Raw genomic sequence first — 26935 nt, 5'->3', positions numbered from 1 at the left:
GTGTTTAAACTCCTGGCTGAAATCGTGTTGGTTTTCAAACGGCGTCGTAAAGTGTACCAGCAAACAAATGAAATTGGATCATGTGCTCTTGTATGTCTGTAGCTTGGGCAAATATAGGACACCAGTGAAAAGATCTTAATTGCCCGCTTTCCCTAATTCTCCTCCGAAGAGAATAATCTGAAGACTTACACGTTATGCCCCCCCCCACTTTGGAACGCTATCCTTCTTATGTCAGGAGATTAAATATAGAAAGATGATGTGATTGCTTCCCAGTTTGTTCTCATATTCTCTGTGCGATGTATGTGCTGTTGCCAGGCCTTTTGTTATGAAAGTTTATTTTGTACGTGTGTGCAATTCCCAGGAGTACTATTTACGCTTTAAATAGGCTGTGAAAAATGAAATAGACAATGCCAATGAATTAGTAAAAAAAAGATGAATAGTTTGCACTATCAAGTTGAACACTTTTTTATGATGGGGTTAAAATCTGGCTGGTTTGATTTTTTTTTTCTACCCCACAGCAAAATAAAATATGATTGATATTAGTATTCACCCGTTATCTTCCTTTGATACTACTCAGGGCACAGCTGTTCCCTTTTGTGGCTGGTCAGGAGTATGCCACAACTTTATCTACAAGCCCTTTCTCGGCCACATGGAACTGGGGTTTCTCTTCATCAAAAAGCCTCAGTGGGAAATATTTTAAACAATTCTTCTCCCCGCCCCCCATTCTCCTCCTCAGTCTCCTCCTCTGATTCCTGTGTCAGACTCTTATGTCTCAGATTGAAGTAGCCACAGGGAGAAAGGAAAGGGTTTTCCTTGGCTGTTGTTGTTGTTTTTCATGAATCTGATGTCAATAATTTTCTGAAAACGAGAAAGTAAGTTGACTTAAGCGCAACTTTGCTAGTTTGAGGACTGTGATGTGGTCGGCTCTAGTTTGTTGTGGCTGTTACTCTAAACACTTGAGATTTGAGATCTTACTGAGATCCTTCTGTCATCGGCACAAATAGCATTGAGAGTCTTGTTTGTTAGCCCACGTAAGTAGACGATACACAAATTCATTCTTGAAGTGTATCTTATGTTCAAGAGAAATTGATGGAATTGTGGCAGGATGTCTTTCAATGCTTTTGAGTTGACAGTTGATAATTCTTGACTTGTCAGGAAAAAATACATTTTTTGATAATAACTTTTAAATCTAAGCTTCAAAGAGAAAGGTAGTAATTAGTGTGTATATTCAGAAGTACAAATTGCCTATATATAATATTAAGTAATAATTACTAAAGAGATTTTGTCATCCTGACTTAAACTGATTTTCTTAAACAGTTCAACGCAGGATCTGAATAAGAAAATGGCCACAAAAGAACTATTTTTATGTTCTTTGATACGCTATGGAAGCAGAATTGACTAAATTAATTCTAATTGTTTTATTTCTATGAAACATTTTGGAATACTTATCCAGTCCTTTCTCATTTGTACAGTAGAATTATGCTACCATGACTTTTTATTTTAGTATGCAGTGACCTAAGATTACTATTGTATTTTTTTATTATTGTTTTCAGGTAAGGTCTACATGTTTTGCCTAGGCTGCCCTGCCACTCACTAGCTTGACTACCAGACTGTGATTGGATAGAGCCAATACTCCTAGCGTTGTCTTTAACAGATGCACTAGTTTGGGCTAGATGATAAGAATGCTTTCCTCTGAGCTAGCCAACATTAATGCTTAAAATTACTTATATGCACCCACTGAAAGATATAATTCTTTTTTCCTCTTTTCTATATTCCATGTTAAAACAAAGTATTTTTTAATTTGTATTTTATTACTGTTTCTGTGATTGATTTGTTGCCATTTTTTAGAGAAGAGATGATTGGTGGGGACATGGGCAAGAGCGGCAGTGGGTGTAACACTTCTTCACGTGTTTTTGTTGAAAGAAATCTTGGGTAGGCTTTTGAGTCTGTTTCTGCAAAGCAGGAAGATACCTCAGCAGGTTAAAACAACTGCTTCCAAGATGAACACCCATCTTCAACTGTGCATGTGGTTTCTCTGTCTTCCATACACTCACAAAAGAGAACAACAAATACTTTGAAAAATATTTATTAAGTCGGGCACACGCCTTTAATGCCAGCACTTGAGAAGCAGTAGCAGGTGGATCCTAGTGAGACCAGTCTGGTCTACAGAGCGAGTTCCAGGACAGCCAGGACTATTTCACAGAGAAACTTTGTCTAGAAAAGCAAAAACAAACAAACAAACAAATGTCCTATAAATGTCTCCAAGGTGTCTCAGGACTGTGAATAACTGGCCTTCTTGGTTACCTGCATCTCATTGTCATGACGGGTGACATGGTGGATATCTCTGTCACTTACAACAACTTGTTCCTAGTCTATGGTTCAAGGACCTAAACAGAATTGACAGCTCATCCTGTTGGGATTATCCTGCTCAAGCAGTTAGTGAGAAATCATTGAAGAAAGAAACTGACATCCAAAACTTCTCAACTACTTTTCATTATAACCTAAATATAATTCCATGAGAAAGACACTTTTTATAAGGAAAAATCACCTCTTAGCCCAGGTACATTAGAGAATTTTCCTTTCAGTGCTGATCACACTTAGCAAGACTTTGACATTCACTGAGTATTTCCAAGCTTTTGGTCTTCTCAAAAATCTGTGAAAATGAAGTACTGTACAATTTCTCAATGATGTCAGGGGATTTCTGTGAGTCTTATATATATTGTTTCAAATACATTTCTTTGTTAGCATTCTATAGCAATGTTTTCTTCCATTGTTCAAATCTGTTTCTCACATGGTGTTTCTAAAGAACGCAGGTTTTTGAATGCAAAAATCTATTAAAGGAATTGGAATAAATTATAGGACAGTTTGCTGGTTAGCAATTTGAAATCAACTTTGAAGCCCTTAATATAATTAGTGGTTTCGGTTTTTGGTCTGTTGAATTCAAGTCACATTAAGTTAATGTAATTAAAAGCAGAGAAGATTTTGCGTAGCCAAACTAGTTAATTAGCCCCAGTTGACTTAGGCAGTTAACTGAGAAGTGTACGGAGAATGTTGAGGAGGTGATGCCTTTAAAAAAAAAAAAAATCCTGTGTAACAGACACTGCAAATCATCTGACTTGCTTTAGGGTAGAAAATGAAGGCGTAGCAAGGAGTTCATGTTGAGTTCATCTTTATTTCTGATTGGAAAAAAACTGACTGCGGGTTAAACTGTCTACCCATAGAATAGACAGATCAAAATATCTTCCTTAATTTTCTCCCTCCCTCTCTCTTTCCCTCCCTTCCTTCCGTTCTAAGAAACATGTTCCTATGAATGCAGAGATTATTAGCTTTTCTTCCCCCTCTATGCTAGAAATGAAAACGCTTACTGTGATTGTGTTTCCATAAAGGTATAAAACTATTGTCTTTGCTTTGGGCGGAGAAAATGGTTCTTACATGTGACACAGTCTATATTGTCACTCAACAGAGACAGTTCCACGAAGATAAAGGAGTTAGAAAAAGAGATTGCCGCCTGTCCCATAGAAATCATTAAGTGCTTGGAGCCGAGCCCTCCCCCAAGGAAAACAATCATGTCTAGTTTCTCTTAGAGAAAGCTCCTAGTGTATTAATATAATATGTATCGACCGCATGGAGGGTTTCCTTTCCTTAATATCTGTCCAACACCATCTTTTATAAGTTGGAGGCTATTCCAAAGAAAAATATCAAGTTTAAAGAGATTTGAGATTTTAAGAAATTTTAACACCTCTTCTCTCCCCTTCTGTCTCCTTCCTGCAAAGGAAAGGGGCCTCCAGGACCTCTCTTTTTGCTTTGATTTCATTAAGTATGTACATAACCGAGCCCCCCACCCCAAAGCACTGTCTAGGGCTTATGGAAATGGGGATGTCTAATGTGGTTGCTGCTGTGGGCTAAGGTGCATGGTAATGAGGAAGTTCTACCCTGCCTTGGGTTTTTGACAGAGGCGAGATGCCAGCATATTGTCTGAGAGCTTAGCAAATTCGGCTGCACCCCTCCCCAGGATTATGTTAATTGAAGTCTCTCGGCTGCAGTTCACTGTTTAACATTGTGTCTGTTCATTATACAAACTAGTTTTTGATAGGTTTACAATTTGGCTGTCAAATCCAGCTGTAGGAAGAGACCTGCCAAGAAGCATATCTGAGCTTGTTTTAAATAGTGCTCTGTTCACATTTACTGTGTTTTGTGGGTGTTGGACATGTTTTTCCTCTCTGTTTAGAGAGAGAGGAAATGTCATTTTTTGAAAATGTTGGAAAGGACACCATAGTGTCCTATACACACGTATAGGAACTCAGTATACACTTAGAGTGTTAATATGTGGCAACATAAAATGAAGACTGATGATAGAAGTGACTTCTAGTATGTTGATTTGATCTAGGTGACAGTACTGTACAGATTCATCTCCCTTTCTATTGAAAACGCTGTAGTTTCCGTTCATGTGGTCAAAGAGAATAGAACTGTGACTTTCCTGTAGCTCCATCTCAATATAGCCATTGCTGTAATATCAGCATCAATTTAACTTGTGAAAATGGAAGTTTGTATTGTTCTTCCATTTTTTTTTTCGCTCTTGCATTGTTCTGTTTCATTGCTGGCCTCTTGTTTTCATTTTTCGTCTTTACTCCAAGTGATATTTTCATCTATGCATAGTCTATTTTGAGAACTTTAGACTTTCTTTCCAGCCAGTACAAAATGCATTGTTGACCAGGTGCTCTTGGGAGGCAGAGGCAGGCAGATTTCTCTGAGTGCTAGGCCATTCTGGTCTGGATAGTGAATTCCAGGCTCGGGCTACATAATGAGACCCTATCTCAAAAACAAAACAAGAAGATACGTTTATCTTTTTAATGCAGTCATAACAGTAGGGTTTGTTCCTGGGGATCGACGGTTATATAATATATTGGAGAGGTTTTTAGAGCCATCTATGAAATCTCAGAAATTTTAAAAAGTGGAATAAATAGTTCTGCTATCACCTCATTTTGTGTCCTGTTTCCTCTCCTTGTTTTAGGCTGGTATTTATCCTGTGTTTACAGGCAGGAAATTAGGGCGAGGCTTCTTAATTTCGCCACCATTGGCATTTTGGAATGAGTAATTCTCTGAGGTGGAGCTAGGAGTGTTGGCAATGCCTTTGGCCTGCCCCCTCCAGTTACCACTGAAGTGGCTCCTCGCCGCTGCTTCTGTCAACCTTGTCAGTCTCCAGGTACTACAGCAGTCCCCAGTGAGCCAGCAGGATGAGCATCCCCACTGCAAATCATCATTTGGGAGGAAGTGATGGCAACCTAGAAAGGCTCAAATTTACTTATCTTTAATGCTATTTTTTTAAAAAAGAAAAGTCTATAAAGTACATGTTTATAAAATAGGAACGATTTGTCTATTAATACTCAGTACTGAGACATCACTATATCGCGACAAAGCAGGTCTCCTGCTTTCCTTAATTGTAAACTATGTTCCAGGATAAACGAACTTGCTGTGGTTGAACTTTCGTACATAAGGCGTCTAGCAGGAATTCTCTCCGCTCTTCCAGCTCTCTTCCAGTGTTGTTTCACCTCAGCGACTGTTCCCTCCCATTCTGTCACAGTTGGAATTATTCCATGGCTGAGACTTTCCCAGCATCTCCCCCATAATTTTTGTTACTTAATTTCCCCTCCTTCTCCATTTGTATGTAATCTTTCAAAATAGAATAACAGCAGGCTGTAATGCATAATGTTAATTGATGGCCCATGTGTACAAACTCAAGTTGATTTAAGATGCTACATTCCCAAGTATTTAAAAATTGTAAAAGTAAATAAACACTACATAGTATGAAAGTTGCAGCAATAAATCTCTGAGTTTGGAAATTGCTTATATGTTATCATCATTGTGCTCTCGTTTTCCTAGATTATCTGCTTTTTAAACTTAGTCTCAAGGTCTTCTGTTTGTTGTAGATAAGCACACTGACTTATTGACTTTCTGATCAAAAGGAATGCTAAAGGCATTTGTTGGTTTCCTCTGTTTTTCGGTTATTAATCTAATATTGTTTGTGTTATGTCTTCTAAAATGAGCTCCTTTCCTAAGTATGCAAGGTCAGTTCAAGTTAGACTCTTGGGCATAAGGGGAAGGTCCCCATATGGTGTCCGCTGCAACAGACTCATCAACAAGACACACAGAGTATACCTCAGAGCCTTCATTTCAGCAAGGGAGGGTTTTGTTCTCCTTCTTGTTGAAATGAATCTGCTCCTTAAACTTCAACCTTGCTTGTGCAAGTATTTCAACACAAGCACGTAATAAAGGGGACCGTATATCTTCTCAGAAAGAAGGATCGTCATTTTATGATGTCCTGCTGGTTCTCACTCTCAAGAACTCGTTTATTAAATACAAATTTATTAAATAGTAATTATGATAATGAGTTAAATTTGTATATTTGCTGTCCACAGTGCCCCTCACAAAGTCAAAGAGACAGACTCTGCCAAAAATCTCAGGCCTGTTCCAACTTGCTTACTAGACAAGTCCCTTTTATCCCACAAAAATGTGACTTTTCCTTGAACATTTTGTCAGGTCCTAAGGCCCTCAAGAGCAATTAGAGGCTCCTTTACCTCATAGTTCACAGTCTATGAACTTAAAAGAAGATGACCGGCTTTTAAAAGGACAGTTAAGAAATACCTTGATTGGCAGAGGAGAAACAGGTGGGAGGAAGGATTATTCTTTTCTGGATCTCTGTTCCCTTTCTTGAAAATTAAAGAAATTATAAAATTTGCCTTATCGTTTTCATAGCATGATGATAGTAGAGAACATGCTGCATATATGTACACATACAAGCATACACACTATACTTTACAGAAAACAAAGTAGTTACCATTATGAACTATAAACATTATTAGGACCTAAAGTTGGGTTTGCCTTTCATTTGGTTCTATTATTGAATTTTGTAGTTTGTTGTTGGTCTTTTTCTTTCCTTGTTTTCTCTTTTCTTCTTTTTTCTTTTTTGAGCCATAATGCAAGAGTGGTAATTTGGAAACTGATTCTTAAAGTGAATCATGAACATTTTGAAATGTTTTTCCACATGGGTATAATTTGAGAGTATTTTGTAGTAAAGTCGTATAACCAAATTGATACTGAATATCTGCTTGTGTGTGGTTTGTTAAACAATTAAAATGGAAAAACACAATCTCATTTAGTTAAAAATGCAAGTTGCAGAGCATGTGCTAAACGATCCTACTTTTGTGAAATTGTGCAACTATGCATAGAGCTGTATATATGTCAGTTACTCCTGTGAACTATGTGCTATTATTGACTAGCACAACTTGCAGATAGAACATTATGATAGGCAGGTTTGTGGCTGGATTTGTGTTTACATTTCTTCTTGGTAGCTTGCAGAGGACCTTGCTGTGCCAAAGACACTGGAACGTAGGTGTGACGACTCTGTGTAGGTGCCAGCTCAACTTATTCATGTCCAATGTTGGGTAGGTGTGGTCTTCAGCAATAGGGCCTTGAATCTGGTTTGTGGAGAGCAACCTCTTCTTGGCAGCCGCCTGGGTTGGTGATGCCCATGGGAACCCTTTGGCCAACGACTTAGCTAATTGTAACCCATTCCAAGTACCGGAAGTTTCATTTAGTGATAAGAGACGTCCATTTCAGGCTCTGTCTTCCAAGCCCCCCTTATTTGACAATTTCATTTATGTCACTTTCTTATATGTCTATATTTTAGGAGGATTCATATATGTATACATTTAGGAGAGTATTATTAGATTTCTTTACTAATCATAAAATGGCCCTTGATTTTAGCTGTCTCTCTCATATTCTAACCCTCATCATCCTATTTCCTATATGCATTAAAGACATTTGGCCATGTTGTTTGGGGGTGCACACTTAATCACTGCTTCTATTTCAGTTGGGGTTATAGGTCTGTTTAAATTGATTATCTGATTTTGATTTAACATTTACAAGTTATATGAATATAGACAATTATCCATATCTTTTAAATTTATCAATTTGATGAAGTACAGATTTTTAAAGTTATGTCTTTATGATTCTCTGAATTTTCTTAGTGTCTGCTGTTATGTCCTTATTTTCATTTGTGCTTTTGTTAATTTGTGTATTCTCTCTCTCTCTCTCTCTCTCTCTCTCTCTCTCTCTCTCTCTGCCTTTTTGTTAATTTAAATAAGGGTTTGTCAATCTTACTGATTTTTTCCAAGAACCAACTCTTTTTTTCATTGATTTTTTTTCTTTCTCTTTTATTGATTTCAGCTAAGTTTAATTATTTCTTTCCGTCTATTCCTTCTGTGTGTGATTGCTTCTTTTTTGTTCTAAAACTTTCCAGTATGCTGTTACGTTACTGTTAGGAGATCTTTCCCCTTTTTTATGTAGGCACTCAGTGCTATGAACTTGCCTCTTAGAACAACCTTCACATGTCCCCTAAGTTTTGCTGTGTTGGTATTCATTATCATTCAATATTGGAAAATCTTTACTTTCTTCCTCAACCCCTTTTCATTCAGTAGTCAGTTTTTCAGTTTCCATGAATTTGTAAGCCTTCTCTTGTTATTGATATCTAGATAAAATGTGAAAAAATTTAGTTGACTTAAAATATAAATTAACACTTAGCTTGAGTACTGAGACTTTGCCAGATGTACATGTAAATAAAGTTTTTCTTCTTTTATCTTGTGTATTTAAATTAAGTTTCTTTGAGGATACCGCTAATAAATATAGCAAATTGTCCACACCAGCTGTTTTGCTTAATTATAGTTTGATTTATTAAGTTAGGAAGTAATTTTTATTTTGAGGTTCTCCGCTATGTGACCAGTTAAAAACATTTTAGTAAGATCCATTTCAATGGTTTTGGTTTCTTGAAGATACGAGGAGGAAAACTCATGATCACTTATACCCGCAAGAGCGATGCTGGCAAGTACGTCTGCGTTGGTACCAACATGGTGGGGGAGCGTGAAAGTGAAGTTGCAGAGCTGACTGTTTTAGGTGAGTGTATTTTTATCTAATTTCGTCTAATTCCAGTAGAACATATGCATCATTGTCATTTTGCTTATAAAAAGGAGAAAAATCAACTTTAATCAAAGTATATGGGAGAAAAGACCAGTGAGCCGGTATTTGCAGGAAAGAGGAAGGGTGAGAAGGAATCCACAAAGCAGTTTGAGATAAAAAAAAAAAGCCAAAGATATGAGATTGGCATAAATCCGAAACCCTGTGAAAGGCCTACAGAAGTGGGCAGCTGTGCAGAATAAATGGAAATCTGTCCTTACTGAGCATCCTAAGTGTTTTCCGATTCATTCATCTTCTAGAGAGACCGTCGTTTGTGAAGAGACCCAGTAATTTGGCCGTAACTGTGGATGACAGTGCAGAATTTAAATGCGAGGCCCGAGGAGACCCCGTGCCTACGGTTCGGTGGAGGAAAGATGATGGAGAGCTGCCCAAATCCAGGTACATCTCGGGCTTTAACAATGGGATGCATCAGTTTGAAATTTCCCTTTCGAATCAGGCCACATGTGTCCTTAGGCTGTGTCATCATCCTTACTTCTGATAGCATCACGCTCAGCTTTTACTTCAAGAAACTGGTGAGCAACCCATACTTGAGATTATAACCTTTTCCAGGGCATACAGTATGAGATGCAGCCATCCGGGACTGTAGCAATGAGCCCTAGTCCTCATTTTCAGAGGAGAAATAAACAAACAGAAAACAATCAGTACTCTGTGGTATACTGTGTTGCAAAGTTAGAATATGGAAAATCAAGTATATCCAACGACCCTTGGATTCTAGTGTCACTGATTTATAATACACTTATCATGATGTATTTACATCACAAGAACATTTAGAGTCTGTGGCCAAGGTCAGGATGGAGCCCTGGAGATCATTAAAATCTTGGTCATGAGGCTTTCAGAAGCATGGTTCTGTGGCCATAGCTTGTACCTACAGTGTTCCTTAAACAGATTTCTCTTCTGCTCAGCCAAATTTAATGCTACTTTTTGCAAAGGAGTGTGTGGGAAAGGAAAAAGGGCACAGCAGTAAACATGTAACTGTGAGCTAATTAAAAAGTGGACTTCCTTTTTATTCAGGGGAGTGTAACCTGGAATGTCTAGAAGTCAGGATTTCTTGATGTTTATCCAGTCCTTAACTAGGAGAGGAAGAGAGAGCTAAGAATCAGGGAGCACTGTTGATGGGACAGTAATGTAGTAACAGTCTGGTTTTGTCACCACACTGTTGTCTCTCAGGTACTCATTCAACCAGCAGCATGTGTTGGGTCTTCACTAAGAGTCACATTGTAGCTTTAGGGGTGAACAGTCTATGCTTAAGGAACTTAAGAAAGAAAACAGGCATGAAGAGATACCCAACAACATTGTCAAGCTCTTTTGTCCCATAGATAGGTAGAAACTAGGAAAAACTTCTTAAAGAAAAATGAACCATATGCAAGGGCTTAAATATATATAGAAATACGCATATATTTGCATATACCCCTAAATACATATATGCATATATTATTATATCATATTACATTGTATTGTATATTATATTATTATACATATAAAGAAAGGAGAGTAAAATGTTGCAGATAAGGATTATTGCAGCATAGGCAGAGGTGTGGTGGGAAAGTTTAGCATAGCTCATGCTCACAGTGTTTGGTGAGCAATCACGTGATGTCAGACTGGAGATTCTGTGACCAAATATGAGGGGATTCATATAGTAAAGAGTTGCAGCTCACATTTCATGGCCTCACGAGGTCCCCAAAGGTTAGGATGGACAGGGTTAATATTCAGGAATAAACCCTAACAGTAGATGCTGCTCTGTTAAGGACAAAGGCCAGGCTCTTGCTGTGGTCTTAACAGAGGAGAGGCATGTTTTGGTTTTGATCTAGGAAATGAATGAAGCTAAGGCCCCTGCATGGAGAAAAGTTGAAGGAGAACTGATCCCTTGGATGGCATGCCTGGTTTCAGTGCCAGCGTTACCACTAAGCATTTGAGGATCAAGGCCAAGTGGCCTCCTCATCTTCTAATACCTCAGTTTCCCCAATCTACAAAATAGTATCTACTGGGTCATAACCTTCTTGTTAGAATTTAAAAGGTTAAAATGTATAAAACCCTATATCTGCGACTTAATGAATGGTCCCATGCCATTTAGCTTTAATTTGAGCACAGGAGCTAGAGGAAATCAATGACAGTCGTTCTTTTAGAAAATGAATTCATTTGCAGGAAAGCCATGTTTTACACTTTGTTTCCAATTGCTTTGAGGGAGGCTGCGTGTGACTTGATTCCTAGATATAGGTGCATAACTGTAATGGTGTTATCCGAGAAGAAAACCACATGACTTTCTTTTATTATCTCATCAGATATGAAATCCGAGACGATCATACTTTGAAAATTCGGAAGGTGACGGCTGGTGACATGGGATCGTACACTTGTGTTGCAGAAAATATGGTTGGGAAAGCTGAAGCGTCAGCCACTCTGACAGTGCAAGGTAGGCAGTGCTGTTGGTGTGTGTATGTTTCATCATGAGAAATGCTATGTTAGTACTTGCAGAATGCACTATTTATGAGTTTTTATAAATGGAGACTTTATTGCTCTAAATATTTTATGTCAACTATCCAAACAGAACATTGTCTATATATTACACAATTGTTGGAACAAACTGAATTAAATTTCAGAATTATGGTGAGTTGGATCTCAAAGGAGAATATGCTTGAATCTCTGTATCTTGAAATATAGTGTCCTCCTGAACTTTTAATTAAATAGTAACTTAATACTATTTATAGTTTTCATGAAATCTTTGTTGTAGAAAGAAAAGAAGTTTTTCATGTTTCAGACCAGAGTTGTGTAAACTGTACTACATTCGGTCCCCCCACCCCCACCTCCAGAATGTAGCATTTGTTCATAGGCTAGGGACATTGCCTTCTTCTATTCCCATAATGCCAAGGACAAAACAGATATTCCAAGTCCCTTAAGTGAGTCAATTCCATTTCTCCTTGGCTAATATTGGTGGAGATGTCTTACTGAGCCTATGAGCTCAGGTGACTAGGGTATTTAATGGCAGAAATGCCTTGATCGTCATTGGTGTCCAACACTGATGTTTACGGATGTTTCTCTGCTTACCATTGTGTTCGGAATTTCAGGCATCTTCTCCCTTCTTCATCCTTTTACCACTTTCTCCGTGATGTCATAATGATTATTTCTCATTGTTTCTCACCCGAGAACTTTTATTTTTCTTCTAGTGAGAAATTCTTTGTTGTGGAATTTGAAAGGCAATGACTTTTAAATACATTTGATTACTGTAAAGGAATCCCTATTTCAACAAATATGTGTGTGTGTGTAGTAAACAGAGAATATGGCCATTTAGGTTGTTTCTGAGGCTGACATTAGCAACACTCAGGGCTGTCATCTTTTCCAAATGCTGTCTCTTCTAACACTATCAAGAAGAAAAAGGTGACTTTTGAGAGAGTTTCTCAATACTGGATGTCCACAAAAGAACCTGTGGGCTTTTCACATTAACCAAAAATAAAAAAGGGGAGGGAGAGGCTGTTTTCTTCCTATCTCTAGAGCCATTATGTGCCACTTTGGGGTGTTTAGCTCAACCTCATAAAAACAAAAGAAAAAGAAAGTTCAAAACAAACATTGAATTTCTAAGACCTCAGTTCCTTCTCCTTAATCTAAGTGGGGCTTGGACTTCTTACTCAGGCTAAAACAGTGCTTTACATTTAGAGAAAGCATGAGTTCAAGATATGTCAAGTCCAAGTTCAAAAGCCCTCCAGAGGCAGCAAAATGGGGCAGGATGGATAGAGCGTGAAAAGGCGCATCTGTGTCCAGGTCACTGTGATGACAAAGCTGACTGTCTGTCACAGTTGGTTAAATGTTTCTGACTTCCCGCTGCAGACTCAAAGCCTTCTACTCTGGTAGACTGATGCTAACATAAACAGCACTCATTCAGTTCCATATCTAGTGGGCACTGAAATCAAAATATAGCTTCTTCCTGTAAGTTTACACTCCGTTCCAAAGCTAGGCCAGCATTAAGTTTTCCATACACAATTCTTGTTCCCAAACCTGAATTGATTTCAGTGGAAATTGGTTACAAATGATCAGATCCAGAACCTGTTAGCTGAATTCGGACATTCTCATTTCAAATGCGTTCGGTTTTCTATGAAGTTGGGAGGGAATCTGTGAGCAGCCCAGACTGTATTATTTCATTCAGTATTAAATATGTACTTGAGCATCAATGTTGAGTTGCTTTAACATATTAGAATAATCAGCATTGTAGTGAAGAAAAGCAACTTTCTGATTCAAAGATAGCTAAAATGCATTCATATGAAATGTGAGACATTTGGTTTTTTTATTCCTTTGTGAAGAATATAGAAAAATATTAGTTACTACAAAGAGACTAATCAAATCGAATCCCTTTGGTAGCAGGAGGCAGTTAAAACAAAGAATTTAACAATATAACTTTTTTAAAATTATTTTTATTTGATTTCTTTTAAGGAGGGAACAGTGGAGTCAGTTTGCACTTAAAAGTGATCTTCCTGGCATAGAAGTGGTGGCTCACACTTTTAATTCCAACAGTCTGGAGACAGAAGCAGATGAATTGTTGTGAGTTCGAGGCCAGCCTGGTCAACAGAGCTAGTTCCAGGACAGCCAGGGTTCTTACATAGACGACCCCTGTCTTGAAAAAGCCAAAAAACAAAACAAAACAAAGCAAAACAAAAACATAAGTGATCCTCTTACACTTAGCTACCCATGAGTGTTTTATTCACAGAATTCAGGTAGGAAAATGATGTATTACAACTATAAGTAAAATCACCTTAAATAAACTATGTATTACAAATGTAGTAAAAGTTACCTTAAATAAACTGTGTATTATAAATGTAGTAAAAATGGCCTTAAATAAACTGTGTATTACAAATGTAGTAAAATCATCTTAAATAAGGGTAGTGATTTAATTTTCACCTCCAATACAGAGAATTATAATTCCAATCAATAACTTAAAACAAATCCTTATTTGAGAATTTTTTTTCTACTCTGTCTTTTTTTGAAAGCGGAATCCTTTTTTACTTTTTACTTTCTGTGGTGTGGTTGATTGAACACAGTACCTCACTTACTACTGAGTCACACATCTATACCCTGTTCTGCCCTGTTTTAGGTGCTGTTTATTAAGCCACTCTCAGATAGTCCTTACTTCTTTTCCTCCTTCTTTTTCTTCATTCTTAAGTGTATGCATGTATATGTATATGTGTGTGTGTGCGTGTGTGCGTGCGTGTGTGTGTGCGTGCGTGTCTGTTATGTTTTGGTGTAAGGTATGTGTGGTGTGATTCCTGAATTGTATATGTATATTGTATACCCACTGTGATATGTGTTGCAGTATGTATGCATGTGTTATGTCTGTATCTATGTGTCTATGTATATCTGTGTTTGTGTGTGGTCTGTACTGTGAGTACAAATGCCTCTATGTGGTTTGTGTGACTGTGTATGTATTATGTGTGATGTTTTATGTGTATGTGGTGTGTGCTTTGTGCATGTTATATATGTGTGTTGTATGTAGAGCAGTGTCTGTGTGTGGTGTATGTGTGTGTGTCTGCATTTGTAAGTATGTGAACATGTGATGTTTGTGTGTTTATATATGTGTGTTGTGTGGTGTACAGTTTGTGTGTGTTGTATGCTTGTGTTGTGTGTGGAACAGTACCTGTGTGTGTACCTGCATGTGTGTATGTGAATGTGTGATGTGTGTTTGTGTGTGTATATGTATGTGAATAAGTCATGTGTGTGTTGTGTGGCTTGTGTGTGTTATATGTGTGTATTGTGTGTGACGCAGTGTCTGTGTGTGTGGTATATGTATGTGTATATCTGCATTTGTGTGAATATGTGATGTGTGTTTGTGTGTGTGGTGTATGTGTGTGTGTGTGGTGTGTACCTGTATGTGTGTATATGTGAATGTGTGATGTGTCTTTGTGTGTGGTTCTGGGTATTATCTTTATGCTTTGTACTTACTAGGCAATTTTTCTCCCACGGAACTAAATCCAGTCCCCAGGACTTTCTGGGCTTTTCTTAGATATTCTCCACTGGGCTTTAATAAATATTTGTTGAAACTGAAATATGAATATGCATTTTAACCTCTGCTTGAGTGGTTGAAAACAGCAAGGATGTATCATGAGGAGAACCCAGGCAGTGCCTGGTGACTTGATCCTAGCTGCCAACAGTCATTGGTTCAGAGCTGGAGAAGCTCTGGTGTGTGATTCATTCTGTCTGCGGTCTGTGCTTGGAAGCAAGCAAAGGCGCAATCATTGCACTATTTGCCTATTTTAATAACATCATGTTGGATGTTTTTTTGAATATTTTAAATCTATAAAGTGAAACAGACTGAAAAATATAGGAAAATCTAGAACTAGACAAAAATTCTACTTGTAAGTATCTTCATATATATGCTCGACCTGATTTGGGAGCTCATTACTGGAGCACAGGAAATTGTCTCTGTCTTGTTTCTCCACAAAGACGTTAAAAAGAATAAGGAAATATTCTGTGAATGGACAGAAATCATAAAGGGCTTGAATAGATTTCAGTACAGTTCTGGACTTTTCAGAACTTGAGAATGTATCTCACACAAATAGTGCCTAAGCTTGTGCAACAGCCCTCATAGCCAGACCTCCACTTGTGATTAGCCTTTATAAAGTAGGCATCGGGTGGACTACTGAATATTAAGACCACTTGGTGACACAGCTTATTAATTTTTGGAGTATTCCTCAAAAGGGGCATGCTCTCACCCCTGACTCTGTTAACTGGTAAATTTGATCGCTTTACGCATGTGAAGATTCTCAGGCGCTCTCGCCATCTCCCTATGTCACTGAAGTGTTTCTGTACAATACAGAGGCTAATAGGATTATTCATGAATAAACAAGCTCCAAAACTCCTTAATATTCGTGGTCCCTTCAGACATGGGTGGCCTGCTCAGGTCCCTCCTGACACCACACCACCTGAGGTTCACATAGCAACTTTAGCTGTCTAGCAGCCTCGTCTGCACTAAAGCCCAAATAAATTGGGTACTAAATCAAAACATAGATTATTTGTTATATGTGCTCTGTATTTTACTTGGAAAAGAAGAAAGTTATATTACAATTTGGCGGTATTAGGAAGTTGCTGTCTGCAGTACATTCTGGCATACTCTATAGCTTATTCATCAATAAATACCAGGAGTAGCTCAGTTTCTTTAACTTGCATATCAAGTTATATATGACATTGAAATTCGCTATCATTATGTGACTCAAGGCTGAACAGTAATTTGATCAATGGAAGAACAATATTTGTTATGTTATATTAGTTATGCTATTATTTGACTAATTAAAGTGAGCAAACTGCCCTGTTTGGAACAGTTCTGGCAGAAAAGTGTTTCTGCTTCACTCCTATTCAGAAAATTTAGTTATGGAGACTCCAGAGGCCATTATCTTCTGGGGTTATCTAACATTTCCTTCCTGTGACTTTAAATCAGCAATTGCTTCATTGATGCTTGATGTTTGTCTACAACTCTATTTTCCCATATGTGTGTATGTGTCTCCTTATATATGCATACATACATACATATATACTGACCACCTACACACTTCTTCAAGAATTTAATTTATAAATCTATGGAACCCAAACAAAAGCTAGTACCTGTTAAACAAAAGATAAGACTTGCTACAATCTCAGGCTATTGTTATGCTTGCCATAACACTCCTAATGCCTCACTTAGGAGTGTTAGGCTGGCGAGTTCTGTCTTGGTAGGAATGAATTATTTTCCGAGCAAGTGCTTAATATCACATAATAGCCCCATCTTTTAGAGGAAATTATATTTACTGCAGTATTTATAACAACTTTATAGGTTGTGACATATCTATAAAACATAAAATCTAACCAGAAGAAAATAGATGCGTCGAGGCATTCTGCCAAGCTTTTAAACGCTATGTCACTGAAGCTCTTCAAATTTATGCCTCCCTTTGGCGTTTGAGAATGGTGAGACTTTTGTTTTATACTAATTTACTATCTTAATCGAAATGCATTACATTGTTTAGCGGCTGCTTCTCAGGTGGGCCTTGAGGTTGTTCTTAGACTCAGACAATACCCATGTGAAATTAGATTATTTGTCTTTCTTTCAGTCATGATCCAAGGCTTTATTTATTTTATTTTATGTGGGTGATTCTTTTCCTTTGGTTAAAGTTAGAATTTGGGTTCCTCACAATGAGCACATCTTCAAACTATTTTTTAAAACATCGAGAGAAAACAAGTGTTTCTCTTTAATATATTATTTCTAAGAAACCTTGTATGATTTGTAAATTACTTGCTTCAATGGCAGTTATGGAGATAGCCTCTTAAAATCATTTCCCTTTTGAGGACTACTTTTACAAAAGAAAGACAGACAAGACCGCCTGGAGTTTAAACTTAATTCACTCATTTCCAACTGTGCCCTCAGCATTGAAGCTTCTTTGGCTTGAGCTGCTCATTGCTTAAGCAGGGCAAACTGGATAGCGTTATTAATCTTTCCACCCTTAGCAACTTCACAGATAAAGCAGCTCTTATTACTGTCACAATTTTATTTCCATAGTGAATCTGTGACTCTATCAGCAAAATGATCATGTTCCCATCGCTGTGCCCCATCAGTCACAGGAAGCTGAACTGAATGTCGATGTCCACACTCCGGCCATTTTCTACGCAATCACCTTTTATCTCTCTGAGTTAAACCATTAGGAAAATCTAATCCCATATTTGTGCATCTCTCTTACAATAGGAACTAAAAGATGCTCAGGTCTCCTGTTTCTCCTGAGGCCTGAAGGCTGCACCACTCAAACTCAGGAAGTTGTATGTTGTTATCTCTCTTTGTACCCCACTGTACACTTCCCAGGCTTCTCACAGATACCAGTTACTCTCGGAGACTTGGCTGCTTTGCTGCCCTTTCTTGGGTCTGTGTTAAGACAAAAAGCAGGTGCCAAACATTGCCCAGCCAGGTGATACTCTTTGATCATTACAGAGATTCTGTAATTTCAGCTCCTCTCTCAGAAGTGGCTGCCCATTGTCCTCCCTTGATCTAAAGTCATACCGTTCTCTCAAATTCACTGTTTAATTTTTAAACATAGCACAAATTGTATTGCCAGCTCTCTAAATTCATTGCCGGCATATAATAACAACGGGAAAATTAATTGTGAAAGGGTTATATGCTCTATGCTATTCCATGGAATTATATTGTCTTTTGCCTCTCATAGATAGTTATGGCAAGTCTATAATGAAGGAGAAAAGTCCATCCTCATTAGGATTGATTAGCCAGTGACAGCTGTGGGAAGGCTGCTCTTTAGGGTGTGAGATTGACGTGAAATGGGGGAGACACAAAGGCACGGAAAAAAAAAAAAAAAAAGACCAGGCTGTCTTTGGGCTGACTTCAGTGCTACTAATGGGATGCATCCTAGCGCCTTTTTCTTGCTGCTGAACTGCCAGTGTCAAGCAAGACGCTTTGCTACAGTGTCTCAAGTGCTCCAGTTTGTGATTGACCCCTTCTTAGGGCCCCAGTGAACTAGGAACTGGTGAGCAGTTTCAACTTTCAGTAAAGCGAGAAGCGACTGTCAGAGGCTTATAGGAGCCTTTGCCACGAACAGTAGAACAGTAAAGGCTTGAGTGTCCAAGGGCAACTTCCCATGGTCCTCTGCTTCCCCTGGAGATGCAGCCTACAGTCCCATGCAGAACACAGTTTGGTGAAGCGTCACTCCCTTGACTCTCCTCCTTCCCCACGGCTTACCCCGGACTAGGAACCTCAAACTTCGACTCCTCCTTCGCCTTTTAAACATTGCTCAGCATTGCCCCCATCTCTCTCTTCTTCTTACCTCCCTCTAATGCAAGTATCTGACCTCTCTCTGAAACTACAGGGCTCTAGCAAGGTTCTTTGTCTCCATTTTATTCTGTAGACTCTTTCATCTTTTGTGTATCCACCTATCTAAGACACAAATCCAGTTATGTTAGTACCTTCCATTAAACTTATCATGATTCCCATCTCTCTGTAATAAGATCCAAGCCTATTTCTTAGACCAAACTACCTGCTTGCTCCTTTCTGCAGTGAAAGTTACTGTATCTTTTACTTAGGTTGGTACAAAAGAAATTACAGTTTCAAACCATGAATTTTAAATCATGATACGAGGCTCAAATACATCGTTATCAATCAAAACAGGAACCACTGCAATCAACATTCTTGTCAAGAAGGAATATTTGCTTTATCCCTGTAGCATAAACATCCACGCTTTGGAATTTGATGAACTCTTTGGTAGTTGTGGAAGTACTGTCTCTGAAAAAAAGTTCTTAAGGTGCTTGAAGACATAATGATAGGCAAAGGTGTAACATGAGGGGGTCCTGCTTGTTTGTGTTTTCTGTCCCCGCCTGGTACCCCACAGCCAGCAAGCCCCAGAGAAAATCAACCACACAGATCTCTATAAGTTATAATGCTGATTGGCCCATTAGGTCAGACTTCTTATTGGCTAACTCTCACATCTTGATTAACCCATTATTCTGATCTATTTTAGCCATGTGGCTCAGTACCTTTTTCAGTGGGGCAGCTCACATCCTGCTGCTTCCGTGATCTGGGCAGGAGTGGGAGGAATCAACTTCCTCCTCCCCAGAATTCTCCTGCTCTCCTTGCATCATTTCTACTTCCTGTCTGGTTTTCCCACCTACACCTTCTGCCTGGCCAATCAGGATTTATTCAAAACATGATGACAGAATACAGACAATTCTCCCGCACCACAAAGGGTCAGGGGACCATGTCGGATGAGGCAAGCATGCATGGGCCAACTTCATTTTTGAAGCATTGGTTGTATGTTCGGGCATTGGCCTGAAGAATTGAACTCTCTCTGTTGAGCGGTGTGAGCGGTGGGGATTACAATTTGGGGCATAACTCATCATAGCTGAGCATAGTTCATATGCATTGGTTTCTCCCGGGCTCTAAAGCTGTACTGAACCAGACCTCCAGCAGATCACTGAACTGGGACCATGACCTCTTTTGGTGCAAGTTTCGCTTTGGAAAGTGCTTTGGAGTGTCTTCCAGGTCGGTCACTGAGCCACTCATTATACACAGTTCATTTCGTTTCCAGTAGCATGTCACAGTCCCCTCAAGAAATAGTGCATCACTGTTATGTAGCATCAGAGAGGACAACAGTTCTAAAGGACAGTTTTTAAGGGGAAAGTTGAGTCAGTTCATGATGCGCCCACCTCGCAAGCTGTTTCAGCTTTCCAGTTGCCTTCAAAACGCCAAATGACCACAGAATGGTTCACATTCAACTCCATGGCAACTGTTTGTGTAGTTGTAAGGGGATCTAGCCTCAGTGATATCATTTGGTTCTTGTCACCTTGTGAGGGCAGCTCACTATGCTTCTCCTCTTCATGGCTCTCCTGTTGAGTGTGAACTTCCTGAACCACCGCCTCACGGCACTTGCGTTGGCAGTTACTCAGTCCAGTGCCCTGTTGTGGCTGCTGCTGCTTTAGGACTCATTTTGAACTGTAAGGCAAAACAAAACAAAACAAAAAAAACTGACCCGAATTTGCAATTTACCATTTCCATACTCTAACACAAATGTAAAATAAATACTAAATTATAAGCATTAACATGAAGTGAGAAATGGCTCATGAACCTGGTGGCATTAGTGAAACACGTTTGTTGTTGTTGTTCAGTGTACAGTTTTAAATGCCACTCTCTTCTAGAAATAGCCTCACAAACACACTTGCTGTTACTAACTAGCTGGGCAGCCCTTCACTCGGACAAACTGGCACAAGAAATGAAGCACTATGGCTACAAAAATGCCATCTGTGAGTGTTAATCGAGTGCAACCCTGTTACCTGCCACCGTGGCATGCTAACTAACTTTTCTTAGTGTTTGTGAGTGTTCTCATCTGTTGACAAACAGATAAAAGAACTCAAGATCATCAACAGTGAAATTCCCACAAAAGCCAATGTGCATTAGGAGTACTGAGGCAACAGCAGTGACTATGGTCATATTTCTCAGCTTCTTACGAAGCAAAAATACAAAAGAAACAAGCAAAAACTTCTTAAGATTTGTCAGATTGCTTGTAATTTCACCCTATATCCATAGAGGATTAAAACTCTACTAGATGGTTAATAGAGATTGTGGCCGTTGTCTTGTATTTCCCTCAGCGAGCATTATTTCTGTCCCTTTAGTCAATCTTTGACCCTTTGTCCTCAGTGCGTATTTGGTAAAGTGTTGAGAGCTTTGTCACGTCACTGCTGCAGAGAAGAGTATATGGGGGCCGTTAATTGCACCATCTTTTGGAACATTGCACTTGTATTGAAAGCTGACTAAATAAGTTACTGTATTTCTGAGCCTCGTATTTCTCATCAGTAAGATGGGGGTGCTTGGTCTCCCTCACTGGACAGTTGGAGAGTTCCAGGAGCCCGTGGAAGTGCAGTGAGAGAGAGAGTGGGATGTCGGGTGTGCCTTCCCTTATGCATCTGAACCATGGCAGCCATGGCTTTGCTATCTTTGGGGTCCTCAGCTGCTTATCAGTAGTTGCATAAACTATGAGTCCTATGTGCAAGTGCAAAAATGTTTTATGTAGTCATATAGACAGATAATCCTTCTCAATAAAAATTAAATATCAAAGCATGAAACTTAATCAGTTTCCTTGTTTTCATTAGACAAATTTGTAGATATCATGATTCTTTTTTGCATGTAGTATAGTGATTGGATTTCCTAGTATGTTCAATGCTGCTGATGTAGATTAAAATGAATACTGAATTTCTTCATTTTTATTCAGTAAAATCAATATATTTATGATATTAGAACTTAATGAACTGAAAATGATTGTATATTCTCAATATCTGCATTATTGCTAAGGATAATTATCTTTGATAGGTTCAGAAACTTCTTATCAGCATTGTTTGATAGTAAAATGTATGTACTTTTACTGTAATGGTATTACAGTAATGTAGAGATGAATTAGAGCACAGGAGATGAATATTTGTTATATGCAAATGTTGCACCATTTTGTAAGGAATTTGAGAACCTTTGGATTTGATATCCATGAAACGAATGGAACCAATGCTAAAATATACTGAGAGGTCATACTCCCTACTTAGAGGGACAGTCCCTGACAATAACAGTCATATAATGTAGCCTTACAAATTGAATCAAGAGGTATATGCCATCAGGAGAAATCAGTATCCCTAAACCTAATCAATTTCTAATACAAAAATAATTTTGAAAATAAGATGATATGGATTTGTATCATATTATGAGCACATGTGGCCTTTTAAAAATCTGCTAGATGGTTATTTCCGAATACAAAGTTACTGTAAAAAATAAAGTCATTGTTTAAGTAAGAAGTAGTATACTGTGGGTTATAGATTTTTACTCCCACAAGTATATTACACACTTTAAAACTTTCTTTGAGAAACAAATTCTGGGAAAATGAAGACTTAAGTGGCCAGAGTGAGCTTTCCGTCATCAAGCTCACTGACTGCAGCTTTAGCAACACATAAGACCTTTGTGTAAGGGGCTCATGCTGCCTTTGGAGCACATATGATATCTAGTATAAAAAATAAGAAGAAGAAAAAAATCTGAAGCAAGACCTTCAGGTTGGAGTTTCCTTTCTTTGATGTAGACTTCATTTAAATCACTTGTGGGAACATTCCCATTAAATTGCTGATTTCACAGAGGCTGGCAACATAATAGTGCATTGTGTCTGACCATTACTGTGGTTATTTGAGCCAAAGCCAAAACTAATAGTGTCAGGGGGCCTTTTTGCAGGTTCAAGTTAGGTTTATGAGAATCAGGATCCTGGTTCATAACTGTGAGTTCATCAACATGTTGATGAAACACATTGGGAACCCTGCAAAGCTTTACCTGTTGACTGTCCATTGACAGATGAGGGACACTTTTGCTAGATCGTGACAAGATACAGTAAACTGCTTTTTGAAGGGATGATTTTTAATAACTTGTTACATGTCCAGAAAAGTTAGCTTGCTACAATAAACACTGGGGTATTGGGGAGGGGTGTTAAAGAACACACACACGCACGCACACGCATGCACACACCCTACTACCTCAACAGTAGCAACATTTCCTGTATGCATTACTACAATTAAACATGATAAATTTATGAATCTTATTCTAGATACCACCTTTGTGTAATTGGCTGTGTATTTATCTTGGCTTTTTCTTACTTGTTTTGTACTTAAGGTAATGATTTTTTTTTTTAATGCAACAAAAATCTAGAGAGGGTTAAGGAACAAGGTTTGTGTCATAAAATGCAAAACATTGAAAGGACAGCATGCGACAACATCTTGCACAAAATCTGTATTGCCATTGAGTCCTTTGTGAGGAAACGGAAAGGAAAATGCCATCATCAGAGGTTTGATAACCTCTCCATACAATTTAGCAAGAGAAAGATTTATGAGACTGACTCTGCCGCCTAACGGTTCTGACCAGTGGTGTAAATAGGATGCCGAACACCCATTTCTGTTCTCTTTGTTTTATTTATTTCCCTGCCAAGTTCTTGGTTATTTGTTTTTTAATACTGTTCCTCAGACTGAGAGCCCGCAGCATTTTGGATTATGAAGATTTTTTTTTTTTAACTTCTTTCTTCTGGGAGGGATGGCAAGCTCCTCATGTGTTGGGATGAGGAGGAGGCCGCTTTTTGGTTCCCACCTGCTCAGCTATGAAATAATCACACAGAAACTGTATTATTTAAATCACTACTTGGCCCATTAGCTCTAGCTTCTTCTTTTCTAACTCTTACATCTTAATTTAACCCATCTCCATTAATCAGTGCATCACCACGAGGTTGTGGCCTACCTGCAAAGTTTCAGCATGCCTGTTTCCAGTGGCAGCTCCATAGCTTCTCCCTAAACTCCACCTTCCTTCTCCCAGCATTCAGTTTAGTTTTTCCCACCTACCTTTATTCCGTGCACAGACCCATGACAATTTCTTTATTTACCAGTGGTATTCACAGCATACAGAGGGAAATCCCATATTACTCATGTTCTTATACTTTAAAGAAAATAGGTGTTTTTACTCTAAGGATGGCTGAGAATGTAATGTTCTCTCACGTGTGAAGGTACAGGATGGATGTCAGTTGTTTAAATAAAAGTGACATAAGACTTTAAACTAATCAGGTGAAGAGCCTTTACAACAGTGGCCTTCCTATGGATAATTTGAAATGTTCTCAGTGTCCGTGCCAGGAAATATTTGAAGAAATGCATAGAACAGTCAGAAAGGAGAATAATCAGGCACAAGACGGTCCTATGACAGGTTATCACTTAGCCCTTCTCCCATGAAGAGCACATCCCGGGCCTTCTGTGGCATTCCGAGTCTCACACGTGATACACTCCTTCGGATTGTAGTGGAGAAGGTAGTCTGCAGCCCCGGCTGTATGGATACCTAAGTGAGCGACTGTTTCTAGTAAAGAACATTTGCAAATAACGTTGTCAACATGGAAGCATGTAATCTGTGCCGCAGATCGGTAAAATGTGAATTATTGAGTTGGAGAATGAAAGTGGCGGAAATAAATTGCTTTCTTTGCTCTGGTCATTGACCGACAGCCCTCTCTGAAATGTTTCATTCCTTGGAAACAATCTCATAGAATTTTTGAAACTTGGAGTCAGTGAGGTTGTGTTTTATTTGAGATGATTAATTTTAATTCTGTAAGTCAGATTGGCTTAGTGTACTTTATCTAGAGCACTTCAGACATAAATGAAGTGATTGGCAGTAGTCATTATTTAAAAGAGTTTTCATGCTGGGAATAACTAAGGAAATTTTCCCTAGTAAGGAACCTTAAATAAAATTATTAAGCTAAATAGTTGAATTTTTGATTTTTTTATTCATCTATATTAACTTTTTGTTGTTTGCTATCATTTCAGCTATTTTGACAGATATACACAGTAGTAATTAAGAGTAAAGACTATGGGTTATTTCTAGGTCTAAAGAGACATTTTAGCACATTCCAAACATCAAGTCATTATTAAAACAGTTCCCTGTGGCTGTGTAGTATCTGGTGTCCTTTCATTGTTACTCCAGCAATTTTAAAACGTGAAGTAATTTTAAACTTTCTATTTTTAAAAGGGCTCTGTATACAGTTTAAATGAACATTTCAAAATATTTTACCTAAACTTTGCAAAAATGGATTAGCATGCCGTGAGCAGTTTCATTTGATTTTTGAACCTCTTATGAATTGATAGCTCGTGTGCCAGCATAAACACACCTGCAAAATATGCTAAAATAAGTGTAAGACAAAATGAGGCTGAGTAATTGCTTTGTAACAGATTTATAAGGGTAGGAAAATCCATAAATGGTTATTAAAGTTAGCTTTGGGACGTCCATTTTGTGTGGTCGATGCTGTTGCTGGAGACTTTGGAGCGCTGCACAATTAAACCTGATAGATGGACCAATTTACAGAGGTGGTTTAGCAAGTCAACTCTGTGGATGGTAGAGCAGTTCTTTCAAACAGTACCTTTTAAGTCATTAGTGCATAGCGGAGATATGCTTTTTCATTCTCAGAACTATAATTACTAAGCAACGGTGGTTTGACTTATATTCCTAAGGAGTAAATGCTTAAATAATGTAATTCTGTGCTGGGTTTTGGGAAACTGAATGGCAGCCATGTTTGCACACTTAAAAAATCATTTACTCTGGTACTAGCATTAAAAATCAGGGTACCGAGACCCGATAATTTTTTATATTAAATTTCAGACTTGGATGATAAAGATTTGATCTTTCGACTGAACATCTTAGACCCTTGAGGTGATTGCTTTAGACGGCTATATCCTATCACTGTTCTAAGATGAAACGGACTCTTCGGACATTTTCCCAGGAATAGAATGACAACCAATGCAACTCGCTTATGGTTGCCATCCTTTTTTACAGTTCGAAGTTTGTTGGTATCCAAAGCAATCTGTCTTTCAGATAGTTTTGTTGTTGTTGAATGATTGTGTGTAGGTCATTCATGAAGCAAACATTCCAGAGCCAAAATTATATCAGTTAGGGTTTAACATTATTTGTTTCTTTTTTTTTTTATAAACATGTGATGCCATGTGGTAAAAACAGTAAAAAAAAAAAAAATGTTAAGAGAACTGGAGAGACCTGAATTCCAATCCTCCTCTTACCTGCCGGGTACACTATACCAAGTGATGGAGCTTCATTTTCTTCCCCTGGCACTATCGGGATATTGACTTATTTCTGACAGCTGCTGAGGTTTCCATTGTACTGTCAGGCACACAGTTGACACTGATGGCTCTTTATGATTAAACTGGGAGCCAGAAGTTCACATGGTTTTCACAAGATCACAGACCTGATTTTCTGTGGCGATCGTCTCCATCCAAAGTGGTGTTGCTGTCAGTTGGGGAACGGTTATCATCAGCCATCATGGACCAGGCCTTCCAGAAAGTGTGCCATTGAAAGACAGGCCTCGCCATGGGTGGCATGAACATGCATCCCAGCATGTTCCTTGTACTAGGAAAAGTGCTGTGACTTGTGAAAGGCAGACAGGTGGATTGAAAGTGGAAAGAAGCAATGCACGTTATGAATTCACTTATGAAAGAGTGGGTCCATAACTGTATAGGGAGCGTGTTTTCTCCTGCATGCTAGGGATGCTGCTATTTGCTCATCTTTAATAGGTATTTGCCATGTGGGGAACACCTACTGCTTGATAAACTCGAATGGCAAACAGGATTGATAAACATTAAGTTTCCATGGAGAGTGCAGGCTAGTTCGGGTTGCAGACATAATAACCACACAAATGTGTAGTTTTAAACTCAGATATGTGTTATAAGTGCAAGGTCGTTGTGAGAAAAATTTAACACCCATAGGATGTAAAATCAGATTTAAGGTAGTATCTTAGAGTATTTCTTAAATCTTGAGCTAAGATCCAAAGAGTGGATTGGAATTAAAGAAGCCAGGGGAGAATGCTAAGGTTCTGCTGTAAACAGAGATGGAGGGGAGATGGAGTGTGGTGTGCTTCAA

General features: G+C 38.5%; 1 protein-coding gene across 7 annotated transcripts in view; it reads left to right on the top strand.

Moving 5' to 3' along the window:
* Positions 1–26935, top strand: part of Robo1 (roundabout guidance receptor 1) — a 713251-nt gene that overhangs the window by 591409 nt on the left and 94907 nt on the right. For all 7 annotated transcript variants that reach the window (XM_087899659.1, XM_087899654.1, XM_087899655.1 and 4 more), the window contains exons 4-6: positions 8829–8949; positions 9270–9408; positions 11310–11437. In XM_087899659.1, the coding sequence (XP_087755785.1) occupies positions 8829–8949; positions 9270–9408; positions 11310–11437 (388 nt within the window). The remainder of the gene's footprint in view (positions 1–8828; positions 8950–9269; positions 9409–11309; positions 11438–26935) is intronic.

Source organism: Myodes glareolus, chromosome 2, assembly GCF_982192425.1.
Source record: "Myodes glareolus chromosome 2, mMyoGla1.1, whole genome shotgun sequence".
Taxonomy (NCBI): Eukaryota; Metazoa; Chordata; class Mammalia; order Rodentia; family Cricetidae; genus Myodes; species Myodes glareolus.
The sequence above is the reverse complement of the archived record's forward strand: the minus strand, read 5'-3'. Positions and strand labels throughout refer to the sequence as shown.